At 37.0% G+C, this 11,940-nt stretch overlaps 1 protein-coding gene across 1 annotated transcript in view; it reads right to left on the bottom strand.

Moving 5' to 3' along the window:
- The window catches only part of LOC101743161 (ankyrin-2), a 78,649-nt gene that overhangs the window by 5,692 nt on the left and 61,017 nt on the right, over nucleotides 1-11,940 (bottom strand). Inside the window, exons 45-51 of the mRNA XM_062676454.1 lie at nucleotides 11,760-11,876; nucleotides 11,278-11,373; nucleotides 4,932-10,409; nucleotides 4,787-4,850; nucleotides 2,046-2,170; nucleotides 1,366-1,523; nucleotides 435-591 (exon numbers count right to left, since the gene is read on the bottom strand). Coding sequence (XP_062532438.1) covers nucleotides 435-591; nucleotides 1,366-1,523; nucleotides 2,046-2,170; nucleotides 4,787-4,850; nucleotides 4,932-10,409; nucleotides 11,278-11,373; nucleotides 11,760-11,876 — 6,195 coding nt within the window. The remainder of the gene's footprint in view (nucleotides 1-434; nucleotides 592-1,365; nucleotides 1,524-2,045; nucleotides 2,171-4,786; nucleotides 4,851-4,931; nucleotides 10,410-11,277; nucleotides 11,374-11,759; nucleotides 11,877-11,940) is intronic.

Genomic DNA, 11,940 nt, shown 5'->3' with positions numbered 1-11,940 from the left:
CGATTGGATAAGGAAAGCCATGGACAAAGGGATTTGGAAGAAGCTGGAGGAGGCCTTTACCCGAGAAGGGGTTCCGATCATTGATACAGGAGAAAGCAACGTTAGCGAATAAAAGAAAATTAAAGAAATTCTACCCTAGTATATTTAGATATTAAATCGCATGTAATATATTATCATTATGGATTGGAAATAAACAGGCTTTATTATTATTATTATTAAATATACAGTAGGCTAGACAAAACCTGACCTAGAAGATTTTCTTTAAGCTATTACAAACACAGGACATTTTTGCTCATAGAATGTTACTTGTTTAGCCCATTGCAAAAGGTAAGGACGAACTAGAGAATATACCAAACAGTGATTGCACACACAGCGTTTAGCCCCCCCAATGCTTAGTACTACTGAGTATATAAAGATACCTTAAATTAGATTACCTCTAACAATAGGTGTGTCTCCGATATAGAACGTAGCAGCGGGCGTCTCGACTTTCGCTTCTTTGATGGAACTATCGCCACTCACAGCACTTAGAGTGTCAGTACTGTCAAACATTATGGTTCGCTCCTTGGCTTTAGGTGTTTTGCTATCAAGCTCCTAAAGGATTTTAAGATTTGTGTTAACTGTTAGGATTATATGAATAACTTCTCTTAATGGTATTAAAGAGTTAAACTTAGTTAATTTCGGGTGATATCCTTCTAGAAGAAGAAAAATAGTCTCTACCCTTGTCGGATACAACGAAGGGGAGGCTAAAACTAAGGAAGCCCAGTGTGCCTTTTTTTGCCGTGAAGCAGTCATACGCTCCAACTAGATGGGACGTAACTTCAACCTTATATATCATGGTAACTGGTGATATTTACGGCGTGATCTCCATGAGTTTCAGGGACCATTTTATAGGGTAGGCTCTAAGATCTTTTAATAACCTAATCAATAAAAAAGTGATCATTCAGATTTTCACTCCTTCAATAAAACCCCGCTGTAAATTAACAAATAAGAAAAGAACGAATGGAAATCTTTAGTGATCCTCGTTTTAATACGTTTGTTATTAGCTTCAGACGTATGTATGTTTGTAACGGAATCTTTGAACATGATTTTGACCCCCTTCAAAACGTCGGATTAACTCGAAGTTTGGTATACTTATTAAGGACCGATGACAATTCAATATTAAAAAAAGAAATTTAAAAAAATTAAAAGCATAAAAAAAATGATTTTATTGTAAAAAAAATCGTGTTTCTTACACTATTTTTAATTCAAATTTATTAACATTTATTTTCTATATTTTAGTTGGATTTTCTATAAAAGCGTATTTTGTTAGTTTTTTTTAAACTATTATTTATTATTTACTAAATCTAACTGATTATAAATACGTACTAGTCTTTCAGTATCAGAATCCGGTTCTTGGACATCATACTCGTGGGACTGCTGCTCACTCGTAGACTGGTGTTCCATACTGTCCATCTGCACGGCGGTGATGGGTTCCAGGGTGTCCAGGGAAGACACCATGGTGTTCGACCCTGGAGGCGGTACCGCTGTTATCTTTCTGATTAGTATGAAGCTCAGATAAGTAGCAAAATGTTATAAGTAAAGCTAGGGAGTATATGCTTCTGGAACATTCAAAAAGATGAGTAGATGCGTAACTGCTGTTATAGTAGACATTGGCATTGGAATATATTTGCAAAGAGGCATGATTTTTCCAGTTATAAGGAAAAGCAGATTTTAGCAGGCATGGTTAATAATATCGTTAGTGTTATTGATGGTACTAAAAAGGTTTATATTGGATACAGCGACAACAAACTTCATACGAGTAGGCTAGTTAATATGTTACCTATTGCATCAACAGAATGTATGGCTAGAAAGCAACGTGAAAGTTTTAAAGACCATTGTTGTTTTTGAGCTGGCGAATACGAAATAACGCATCTATGATTAATGAGTTAATTAAAATGATAACCAAACAAAAGCTAATCTACTTGCATGTTGCTTCATATGTAACCCCTGCACGTTGCTTTTGAAGAGAATGTTTTCAAGAGAGAAAGAGAGTGAATAGAACTAACCTCCGGAGGTGAGACTCCCGGTCATTGGAGTGTCCACCTCGTAGTTGTAAGTTGCTCGCGTTGCGTTCGAACTGGTGGCTTCAAGACTGTCCGTACTCCCAAGCATCAGATCGGCTCGTGCCCCCCTAAACAAGACATAGCGAGTCTGATAATGCTCTCAAACAAAACTATTTATTAAGGAATTGTTTGTGATGACGCGTCATCGCGCTTTTCTACCTAGTGCTAGTAACCTTGAAGGGTTATGCAGGCTTCACTGGACGTATAGTCGAGCTCACAGGGCTCAACCTTGAGACTTTGGTAACATTAATTTAATTTTTCATTATTATTATTATTATTTTTTAATTGTATTTTTTGACTTGCTTTTCGTTTATTGCGAATATTTTAACTTATTTAAAAAAAAAAATTGAGAAAAAACAAAAAAGAAACCCGCTGAGTTTCTTTCGCCGGTTCTTCTCAGGACTGTTGCTTTTTTTGGAACCGGTGGTAGAGTTAACAATGTTATTTATATTTTGACATTCAACAAGTGTGTTATACTGACATCTCAGTTGAAATAAATGCTTTTGAATTTGAATTTGAATTAACCGTAGTAAAATCTTCGCTGTATCAACCGGATCGGAATCGCGACCCACTGAGAAGATCCGGCGAGAAACTTAGTGGGCTGTGTCTATGAGTTAGCTTTCACGACGTACCCTTCCTAGTATTTGATAGGTTCGATGAGAATAGTGACTGAACGTTATCACATCATTTTCCCGAGGAGCAGAGTCTATTTGAAGTATTTTGAATACTGTACTTATCCGCAAAACATATCTAAAGACCCGGCTGTAGCGTGAACTCTCTTTCGCGATATTTCATGGCACACACACAATCTTCAAATGAGCTTTGAAAAGAGTCTTGGCTGTACTCCTGATTCGAAAGATGTTTACCTCAAAAAAAAATTATATACAAAAACTGACAAGAAGATCTCACAGACCGATGTAAAAAAAAATGGTAACTGGAATCCATAGATAACGAGATGTGAACACTACTCACCTTGGGCAAGATTGTTTTTAAATACATGATGCTGTACCTATACCGTGGAAGTTATTGATAAAAGTTTTAAAAGCAGTAAGAGTAGCCCAAAGAGGACAATTCTATCTAAGCATGAAAAGCGGCGAGAGGTTATTGATCGCACTACCACAAGTTACTTTATAGGCCCAGTACGTGGTGCAAAAAAAAGGGTTTTTTAAACAGTAGCAGTTTATTGCAACAAGTTAAAGAGCTACGTCCATTGTATTTGTATGTAAGTCGCATTTACATAAAATTAAGCTTCCATTGTGTATTAATAACAATAAGAAAACAAACATCTTTTACCGGATCTACAAGTTGAATGTGCTATACTGAGTTCAACAAAAGAATAGTTTTTGGACTTAACATTATACATATTTATTTATTAAACATATTTATTATTTATTCTAATGTGTCGTGAATTCTTAGCTGCGTTTCTTAATTCTTATTATTATACTTTCTATGAATTTTTACATTAAGTATGTTAAAGTGAAATTGCGCGTTTCTACTTTTATTTTATTTTAATCGAATAACAGTTCTGCTGCTATCAAATTAAGTTTTTTTTCTACCTGAGCTGATAGCCCTGAGAGACTATTTCAGCGTAACCTTAACTAGTAGGTGAGCTCACGGGGCTCAAACCTGATGACGTTGCGAACACGAACCCTAGCAAGAGCCGTGCTTCGCAGAATCTACCACAGGATTGGAAACGCGACCCACTGAGAAGATCCGGCGAAAAACTCAGTGGGCTGTGTCTGAGGGTTAATTTACTAGTCGAGCCCTTCGTCGCAAGCGACAGGTTCGACGAGAACGATGACCGGTGCTTGAAATACCTAAAAGCACTGTTAGTGGATCGGGAAATATCCGAAATGACGTGAAGTTTAGTGAGAATACGCTAACATATTAAAAAAATTTAACGTGAAAAATTAAACTTAAAAATGCGAAGTCATAGATATCTCTATACTGCATTCGACACAAAAAAGCTGTTGATTCTGAGTGGTAATTCTGAAAAAAAAAAACTAGTAAAACCCAATCTCACAGAAACTGCTCCTTCTTTGTCGATAAACTTCTTTTGAAATAGTTTAAACTCTGAAAGAGAACTCTCTCAATCACCCTGCATCGACTAGTGACAGTGGTTCCCAGGAATATGTTATATGTTTAATAAATATTAGTAAAATGTATTTTTTTTTTGTGTAATTTTGTCATTGTACTACTTACTATTCTACATCGGTTAGCGAATATTTTACAGTGTTAATTTTAAATGACTGAATGTCGAGAAAGGACTAATTACGATTTAAACTTAACATTTTGATTCGCTGAAATCAATTTAGGTAAGACTAGCGACCCGCCCTCGCTTCGGAAACATTAAATTTTATTATTGATAGCTGAGTCCCGCTATGTTACCCGCTGTTATTGTCGTACCGCGGGTGAAGCTGCGGGGCGAAGCTAGTCTAAAAAAAGTAGCCTAAGTTACTCCTTATATCAACAGCTACCTATCAGTGAAAGTTCCGTCAAAATCGGTCTAGCCGTTCCAGAGATTAGCCGGAACAAACAGACAGACAGACAAAAATTGTAAAAAATCTTATTTTGGTGTATGTACCGTAATATGTGTATTCATATGTGGGTAAAAACAGGGTATTTCAATATTACAAACAGACACTCCAATTTTATATATAATAGATGTATAGATTTAAACTAACCGACTGAAGCTTCCAGACGAACTGAGCTCTTCGTCCTGTCCGCTCCAGGAGCCGCTGGCTGGATCTGTAAATGGTTTACCGGAAGAGATCACACTATGAGCTATCGACCTCCCCGAACAGGGCGACAGATCACGAATTGAACTACCCTCTCGCGAAAATTCCAAATCTTCGTGTTTGTCCGTCATTATTATTGTCTGCTTTGTAACCGTCACTATTTCACCATCGGAATGCTTTTCCATAACGGTCATCAAGCTATCCATCTCCGACGGCTGGGAGGTTATAGATGATGACATTTCGGATCCATACGACAAGATTCCTTCATCGTAATGTCTAGTTCTGGCGGGTATATCAACTGGACTTGCTCCCACATCTGCGTCTGTGCTAGTGACCGTTTCGGAGACCTTCTTTCCGTCAACGAATCTTTGTTGGATCACTGTCGTGGTTCTGACTACTTCAATGACTCCGCTGTCGGTGAAGGTTCGAGTAACGGGCTGTGAGGTCTTCGATTTTTCTTCTTGGTCAAGGAGCTTCATCATTTCTTCGCAGTCTCCAGGGATAGATTCCGCCGAGCCGTCACTTGGCGCAGAGGCACATATAAATGTCGATGTTTTTTGGCACTCTTCATTTATATCAGATGATTTTGATTCTGTTGACTCTGTTTCTGGTTCAGGTACAAAAAATGCACCCCTGTCATCAAATTTCTTGACTGTCACCACTTTAGGAACGACTTGCTCCTGTAGTTTTGCCTCTATAGCCATTTGTTGATCAATTAGTTTTCTGATTGCAGCAGAATCAGTCAGCATTTTTTGTGAAGGACTGCCGTAGCTCCCGATTTTTTGTGAAGGGCTTCCGCCTTTTTGCGATGGACTCCCAGATTTTTGACTAGGACTGCCACTTTTTTGAGGAGGACTACTCTCAGAGCTTCCGCTGTATGACCGTTTTTCTCTTTCTAAAAAGCTCCCACTTACTTCTTTGGGATCGGCTAATAATAGAGCTTCTTTTTGTTTTGCCAGTATTTCAGCTCTTAAAGCTTCTAAGCATGCCGATTCTAATCCTTCGAATTCTTTTAAGCTTGAAATTGAAATATCATCTCCTTGACTTCTGCTCAATATGTATCGTTTGGGAAGCGAACCGTTCAAAGAATCTTGTGAAGAAGAAGAATTTTGTTGATACTGTTCCATCAGCGCTCTTTCTAGATTTTCGAATTCCTGCAAAGAGCTGATCGAAATATCATCGTTTTCTCCTCTGACTCTAAATCTAATACGAGATGCCATTTCCGATTCAGAAAGACTGCCGTAAGAGTTTCTGAAGCTGCCGAAACTGCCTATTGATTCCTTTTGAGAACTCAGACTTCCGATCCTGCTGGCATCAAAGTCAGTCATTTCTTCTTCTTTAATGTCTTCTAAGGGTACCCTTTCATAGTCGTATCGTGGATCGCCTTCGAATCTCATTTGTATCCAACGCTTGCCTGCTTCTATTTCAGCTAGCTCTTGCGCTTGTAACCTTTTTTGTTCTATTTCAAATTGCAATAATTCCTCATCTGATAGTGACCCAGAAGCGCTACTAGTACTTTCTTGTTTTTTAGCAGTTTTCGACAGTAATTCTTCCACTTCAGTATCATGTCTTTTTACATATTTCTGTGCAACGATTTGCACACTTTTACCTTCTGTATCAGTTTCTTGGGCCTCTTTAGCGACTTCTTCAATTACAACGAATTCATCCATTTCGCTTGGTTTATCTACTATTTCAAACTCGTCACTAGTGGGCGACTCTTGATCTTTTTCGTATGTATATAGAGTTTTCTCTTCCGTTGTAATCATCAATTCAGATTTACTGCTTTCGGTAACTACATCGGATTTTAGTTCAGGAGTTTCTGAAATATCATACATATCATCTAGTATATATTCTCGTCCGTTATCAGTTGAAATAGAACTCTGACTAGGAGCAGATAAGGGCGTTTGTGGTGTTTCTTGCGTTTTCAAACTGGACATTGAACTTTGTTTGCTGTCTAATTCTGACTCAGGAGTTTTTATGACAGATTTTTCAACTTTGGTTTTTGGTACCGACGAATCACTTTTAGATTTGAGTATTTCCTCATATTGTATCGAACCTATTGGTATGATTTCTTGTTCGACATCGACAAATTCTCTCTGTCTAGGTGTGGGTATTTCTGTTTTAGGAAATGGAATTACGCTTACATCTTTGATTTCCTTTCTCTCACAAACTTCTGATACTTCTACTTTATGCTCTCCTGGTGTACTTTCATTCATTTCAATACTCATTTTAGTGATGGTCGTTTCTTGATGTGAAGGACTTTTTAGATCCGATGTTACAGCACCATATTTGACTATTGCTTCATATTCAGAGGACCCTATTGGAATAATATCGCTGTCAACGTCAGCGAATTCTCGTTGAGGTTTTTCAATTTTGGTAACATTAAAAGGTATCGCTTCATCCTTTTGACATATCGTTTTCGTTATCACTTCTTTCACTTCGTCTAGATCCAATTCTGATTGAGATTGTGACGAAGGCATATCAAGTTTTGAAATGGACGATGAAAGGATTTCATCTGTTTTAAACTGACTAGATATTGTGGTATCCGAAAATTCTTTATCTTTCGATGAATCTTCATCTACTTCAATGCTTTCTGACGTACTTCCAACTTGAAAACTTTCAGGTATCATCTCTTTTGGTTGAAATCGCATCTCATGTGATCTTTTCATTTTTCCTATTGGTTCAAAGATACCGGGCTTAGCATCTTCTTCTTCGCCAGAGACATCTTCGTCGCTTATGTCTTTGGATTTAGATGTTTGATCTTTTTCGGTTTCATGCAGAAATTGTTCTACGTAAGTACTACTTTCCATAAGTTCTTCTTTTAGCTCATTGGCTGAAGGTACTAATGTTTCTGAAGCATCTGATATGTCAATACTGGCTACATGGCTAGAACCATCTGAATCTAGACTTTTCATACTATCCCTAGAAGCTAAAGAGCTTCCTGCTGTATAGTAGTCTCTCGAAGTTCGTAAGGATTGTGATGAAACATCTTGACTTGTCATCGCTGTATCGAATTCGGTTCCACTTTGAGCGGTCATCATAACGTCAACATCTGAAGACAGTGGTCTTCCTTCAGAATGCTCAAAGCTATGGTAATGACTTTCCCCTGAGCTAGACCAACCTTCAATATCCGATGCAGATCGTCTTTCTACAATACCAAGTTTAGACTTGATATGCTTTTGGACTCTTAGTTTGACTTCAGGACTTCCTTTTGAAGAGCCGTCACGATCTGACGTAACAATCTCACTTTCAGTCTCTAAAATCGAGTGTGGACCACTATCCGTTGATCTAATAGAAATATCACCAGCGTCTAATGGGGGGCTTGGTTCCTTAATGTAGACTGTGTCTTTATCTTCATCGGATGTGGTTTCCTCTTGGGAACTTATTTTCTGGGTAACACTGTCTGATATCTGACTATCTAACAAAGTTTCAGTTTTTTCAATAACTGGTGTTTTATCGGCGTGACCTTCTGTGTGATGTGGTTCTTCTGTTATAACTTCGGGTCTGTCCGGACTAATTAATAATTTGAATTGAAATTCAGAAGGCGACTGTTTATATTTTATACTTCCATCGTTCTTTTCACTGATGATTTCTACTTGTGCTGCTTCAAGAGACTGCTTGACTTCGTCGATCGTTTTTTCCAAAACTGACAAGTCGGCTAGTGGTTGAGCAGACATTAAAGAATCATAATCAACTCTTTCTGTCTCAAGTTTTGCATGAAACTCGGCAGAGGAGAGATCAGTATCGTAACCGCTACTGCAAATATCTTCTAGACTCTTTTCTTTGAATAACTTAATTTCTTCTCTTTTATGATCAGTGCCGGTTAGGTAGGCAGAATCAGTGGAAAATTCTGATGGTTGTAATGTTTCGGCGCTCATAGTCGAATCCATAGATTTCTGTAATACTTCCCCTTCGTGTGATTCTAATGATTTAATCATGTATTCGGTATCGATACTCTCGCCTGATTTCACCATAATGTCTTTGGATATACCGCTAATGTCTTCGGATACCTCAAAAGCGATGGGCGACATGTCAGTTTTGGTTAGTTTTATATCTGCAGTGTTTGTTTCAATGTTAGTTCTGATATCCGTAGTAGTGCTCTCCAGATTTATAGTACTAATAGATTCAACTGTTTTGAACAAAGGCGTTTTTGGTGTGTCGTCACCAATTTCAAAGGAATCTGCTTTCTGTATTGTAACTTCCCAAACCTGATTTTCAATCTGCTCTTGTGGTAATTTTATTGGTGATTTTGATGGTCGTTCTTTTTTTGGTGTGTCACCAGTCTTGTCATCATGTGGCAAATCGGGTGCTATTTCAGACTCAGAATGTGTATCTTGACTTCCTGTTCGACTAAACGTACTCTTAACTGGTGAAGTGGAAACTTTAATTTCTTTGATAAAATCTACTTCATAAACTTCATTATCTTTCTTAAACGACTTGGATTTACTTCTTGGACTAGCTTCAGAAGAATCATGTTTGTCAGCTGGTTCACTCTTGAAACTTGGAGCGTGAGAAGTATCAGAACTCAGATCATCGTGCTCCTTGCTTTCAATTATAGATTCTTCTCTATGGTGTTCTAATGTTGAACTCACAATTTTACCCTTTTCTGATACCTCGACGCTTGAGACTACTTCATCAGACTCAATAATTTTCAGAGTTGAGTCAACGAATGCTACTTTCGACTTATCATCGTCCTCTACTATATCTTCCAGCTCTCCAGGCTCTGTGAAGTATTCTTTGCCCCATTGTTCATGAGACAAATCTCTCTCAGATATCTTTACTTCGTGTTTTTTTTTAACCGTATCATCTTTCAAAGCGGTCATTTTCTCCTCAGATTTTGTTTGTCTACCATGGTACAAGCCCTGTTCAGAAAATTCTCTTTCAACTTTAATAATATCAGTATCATCAGTACTTTTGAAGACTGTCTTAGTTTCAATGTCAGATCGCTTTGCCGTGGCTTCATGAGCTTTTTCTAACTTTTTCTGAGATGTTTGAGTTTGATCGCCGTCTTTTCGAATAATCGTTTTTTCTTTGGTCTCATGTTCTTGACCGTGTAATTCATGAGTAGTTTCAGTTTTAATAATCAATGAGTCATCATCCGATGAAGATATTTGTTTTGTTTCAGTGAAAAACTCTTGTCCTGATATTTTTCGAGTCTCGGTTTCTTTATGCGTCAAAATTGTAGGCGTATCGTCAGTGACACTAAATTTAGCTGCCATATCTGACATCAAAGCTTGTGGGTCGATGGATTGGAATTTAAGCTCTCCACCTTCGATTGTTTTATGGACTGATGAAGAGGACGTTGATGTTTCGACCCTTGATTCAGAATAAAACGTATCGGTTGATGTGGACTTTTGAATTTCTTCCAATTTCACGGCAAGTTGTTCTTTCTTAATTTGGTCAATTACGTCCATGCTCTTTTCAATCGTACGATCAACGAGTTCAATGGCCCCACTAGTGATAGTAGGTTGATCAACATTGACAAACTCCATGTTTTCGGCGATGTGCTTAACAGGGGATTTTGGTCTAGACCCAGTGGCGATCGGTTTGAAGGGCGTCTTTGATACTTCTGAAAATAAATACAAGATATCGAATAAGAATCTTTAAATGGACTTTATAAAATGCGTGCACTTGAGTTTCAATAAGTAATCGTGTTTGATCTTCGATCATTTTATTTCTATAACCACCTTAAGCATGACTATTGCCAGGCATATATGTTGCAGTCAGACCAAAATTAAATGGTCGTCAAAGCTCAGCAGCATGTTGTGTGTCAAGAATTGGGTGAAAACAATGAAAGCTAGTGCTATGGCAGAATGATCAAAAAAAGTTCAGAATCAAAGCGAAACGTTACTCGAATGTGGATGAAACAGGTAAAATAAAATTGCGCACTATTTAAGAGATAAAACGATATTTTTAGAGAATTAAAAAGCTTCACGAATGAATATCGATAAGATTACGATTTCGCTTGAGGGTCCACTTACCTAAAGCAACGTAAAGGCTCCGCAAGAAAGAAAGTAAAATTTACTGTGCAAAATATTGGCAATCGACTTTTGCGAACGCTTTCTGAGTTACGAATCGGGGTTTTTATAGAGACTTTGGAGTTTGTGAGAGCTTTTAAGTGCATCGACTAGAAAAACTTTAATAGGTAATTTCAAAATGATCATAAATCAAAGCTTTCGATGATCATTTTGTGTAAACTGATTCATAAAATACACATGCGCATATCGGCATTAATGATGTGTGTGGCAAACAAGGCTTGTTATGGCCGTCTCTACTTAAAAAGAGTAAAGTTTCGCTACGACTCTACTTTTTGCCACTACTTTACTGCAAAAGCTTGCAATAATTGAATTTATGGTTTAATTTTTTTTTGTTTCCTGTCCGATTATTTAATTAGGTAATAGTTTATTTTAGATGGTTATGTCTTTTTGTTTACTGACCGCTCTGATGAGCTTCAGTTTCGCTAAGTAGGCTGTCTCCAGCTGATGAAGCCCTCGGAGATTGTCGGCTGGTGTCAAGGAATGATGAATCTGAACCTAAAAATACCCAAAGGTTTTTTTTATAATAAGAAGGATTATTTTCTTATCACAATCATAGTTAGTTCGAAATTTGAATATAAATGTCTATAAATTTATGATACTCCATTTATAAAAATGTAATGTAACAAATACTTGTTTTAGAGACGATCCGAAAAAGAAAAGTATATTTTATTATTTATGGATTACAATTATTAATAGAAATAAATTTGTTTAAATTATTTTCGTCTTTAAATTTTATTGTTGAATTTGTTTCAGACAACCTCATCTATGATAAATTTTATATAAATTATTTTCTACATTTATGCTCTACTAGAGTTAGGAGAATATTGAAATAAGAAACTTCATTTTATCAAGCGTATACTAATTAAATATAAAATAGATACCTCTTAACTGTAATCCTACATGCTTTTCACCAGTAAATTCTTCAGACTTGGTTTTATCTTTGAGGATCAGGTCCACCGGTGAGGGAGGCGGAGTTTTGGAGAATTTTGATGCAAGATCTTTTAAAATAAAGGAAAAATATATCTGGCTATTAATCTATAAAAAACTAAGTTAAAATTAATT

This window comes from Bombyx mori, chromosome 27 (assembly GCF_030269925.1).
Source record: "Bombyx mori chromosome 27, ASM3026992v2".
Lineage (NCBI taxonomy): Eukaryota > Metazoa > Arthropoda > Insecta > Lepidoptera > Bombycidae > Bombyx > Bombyx mori.
Note: the sequence above shows the minus strand (reverse complement) of the source record. Positions and strands in the feature narration are given on the sequence as shown.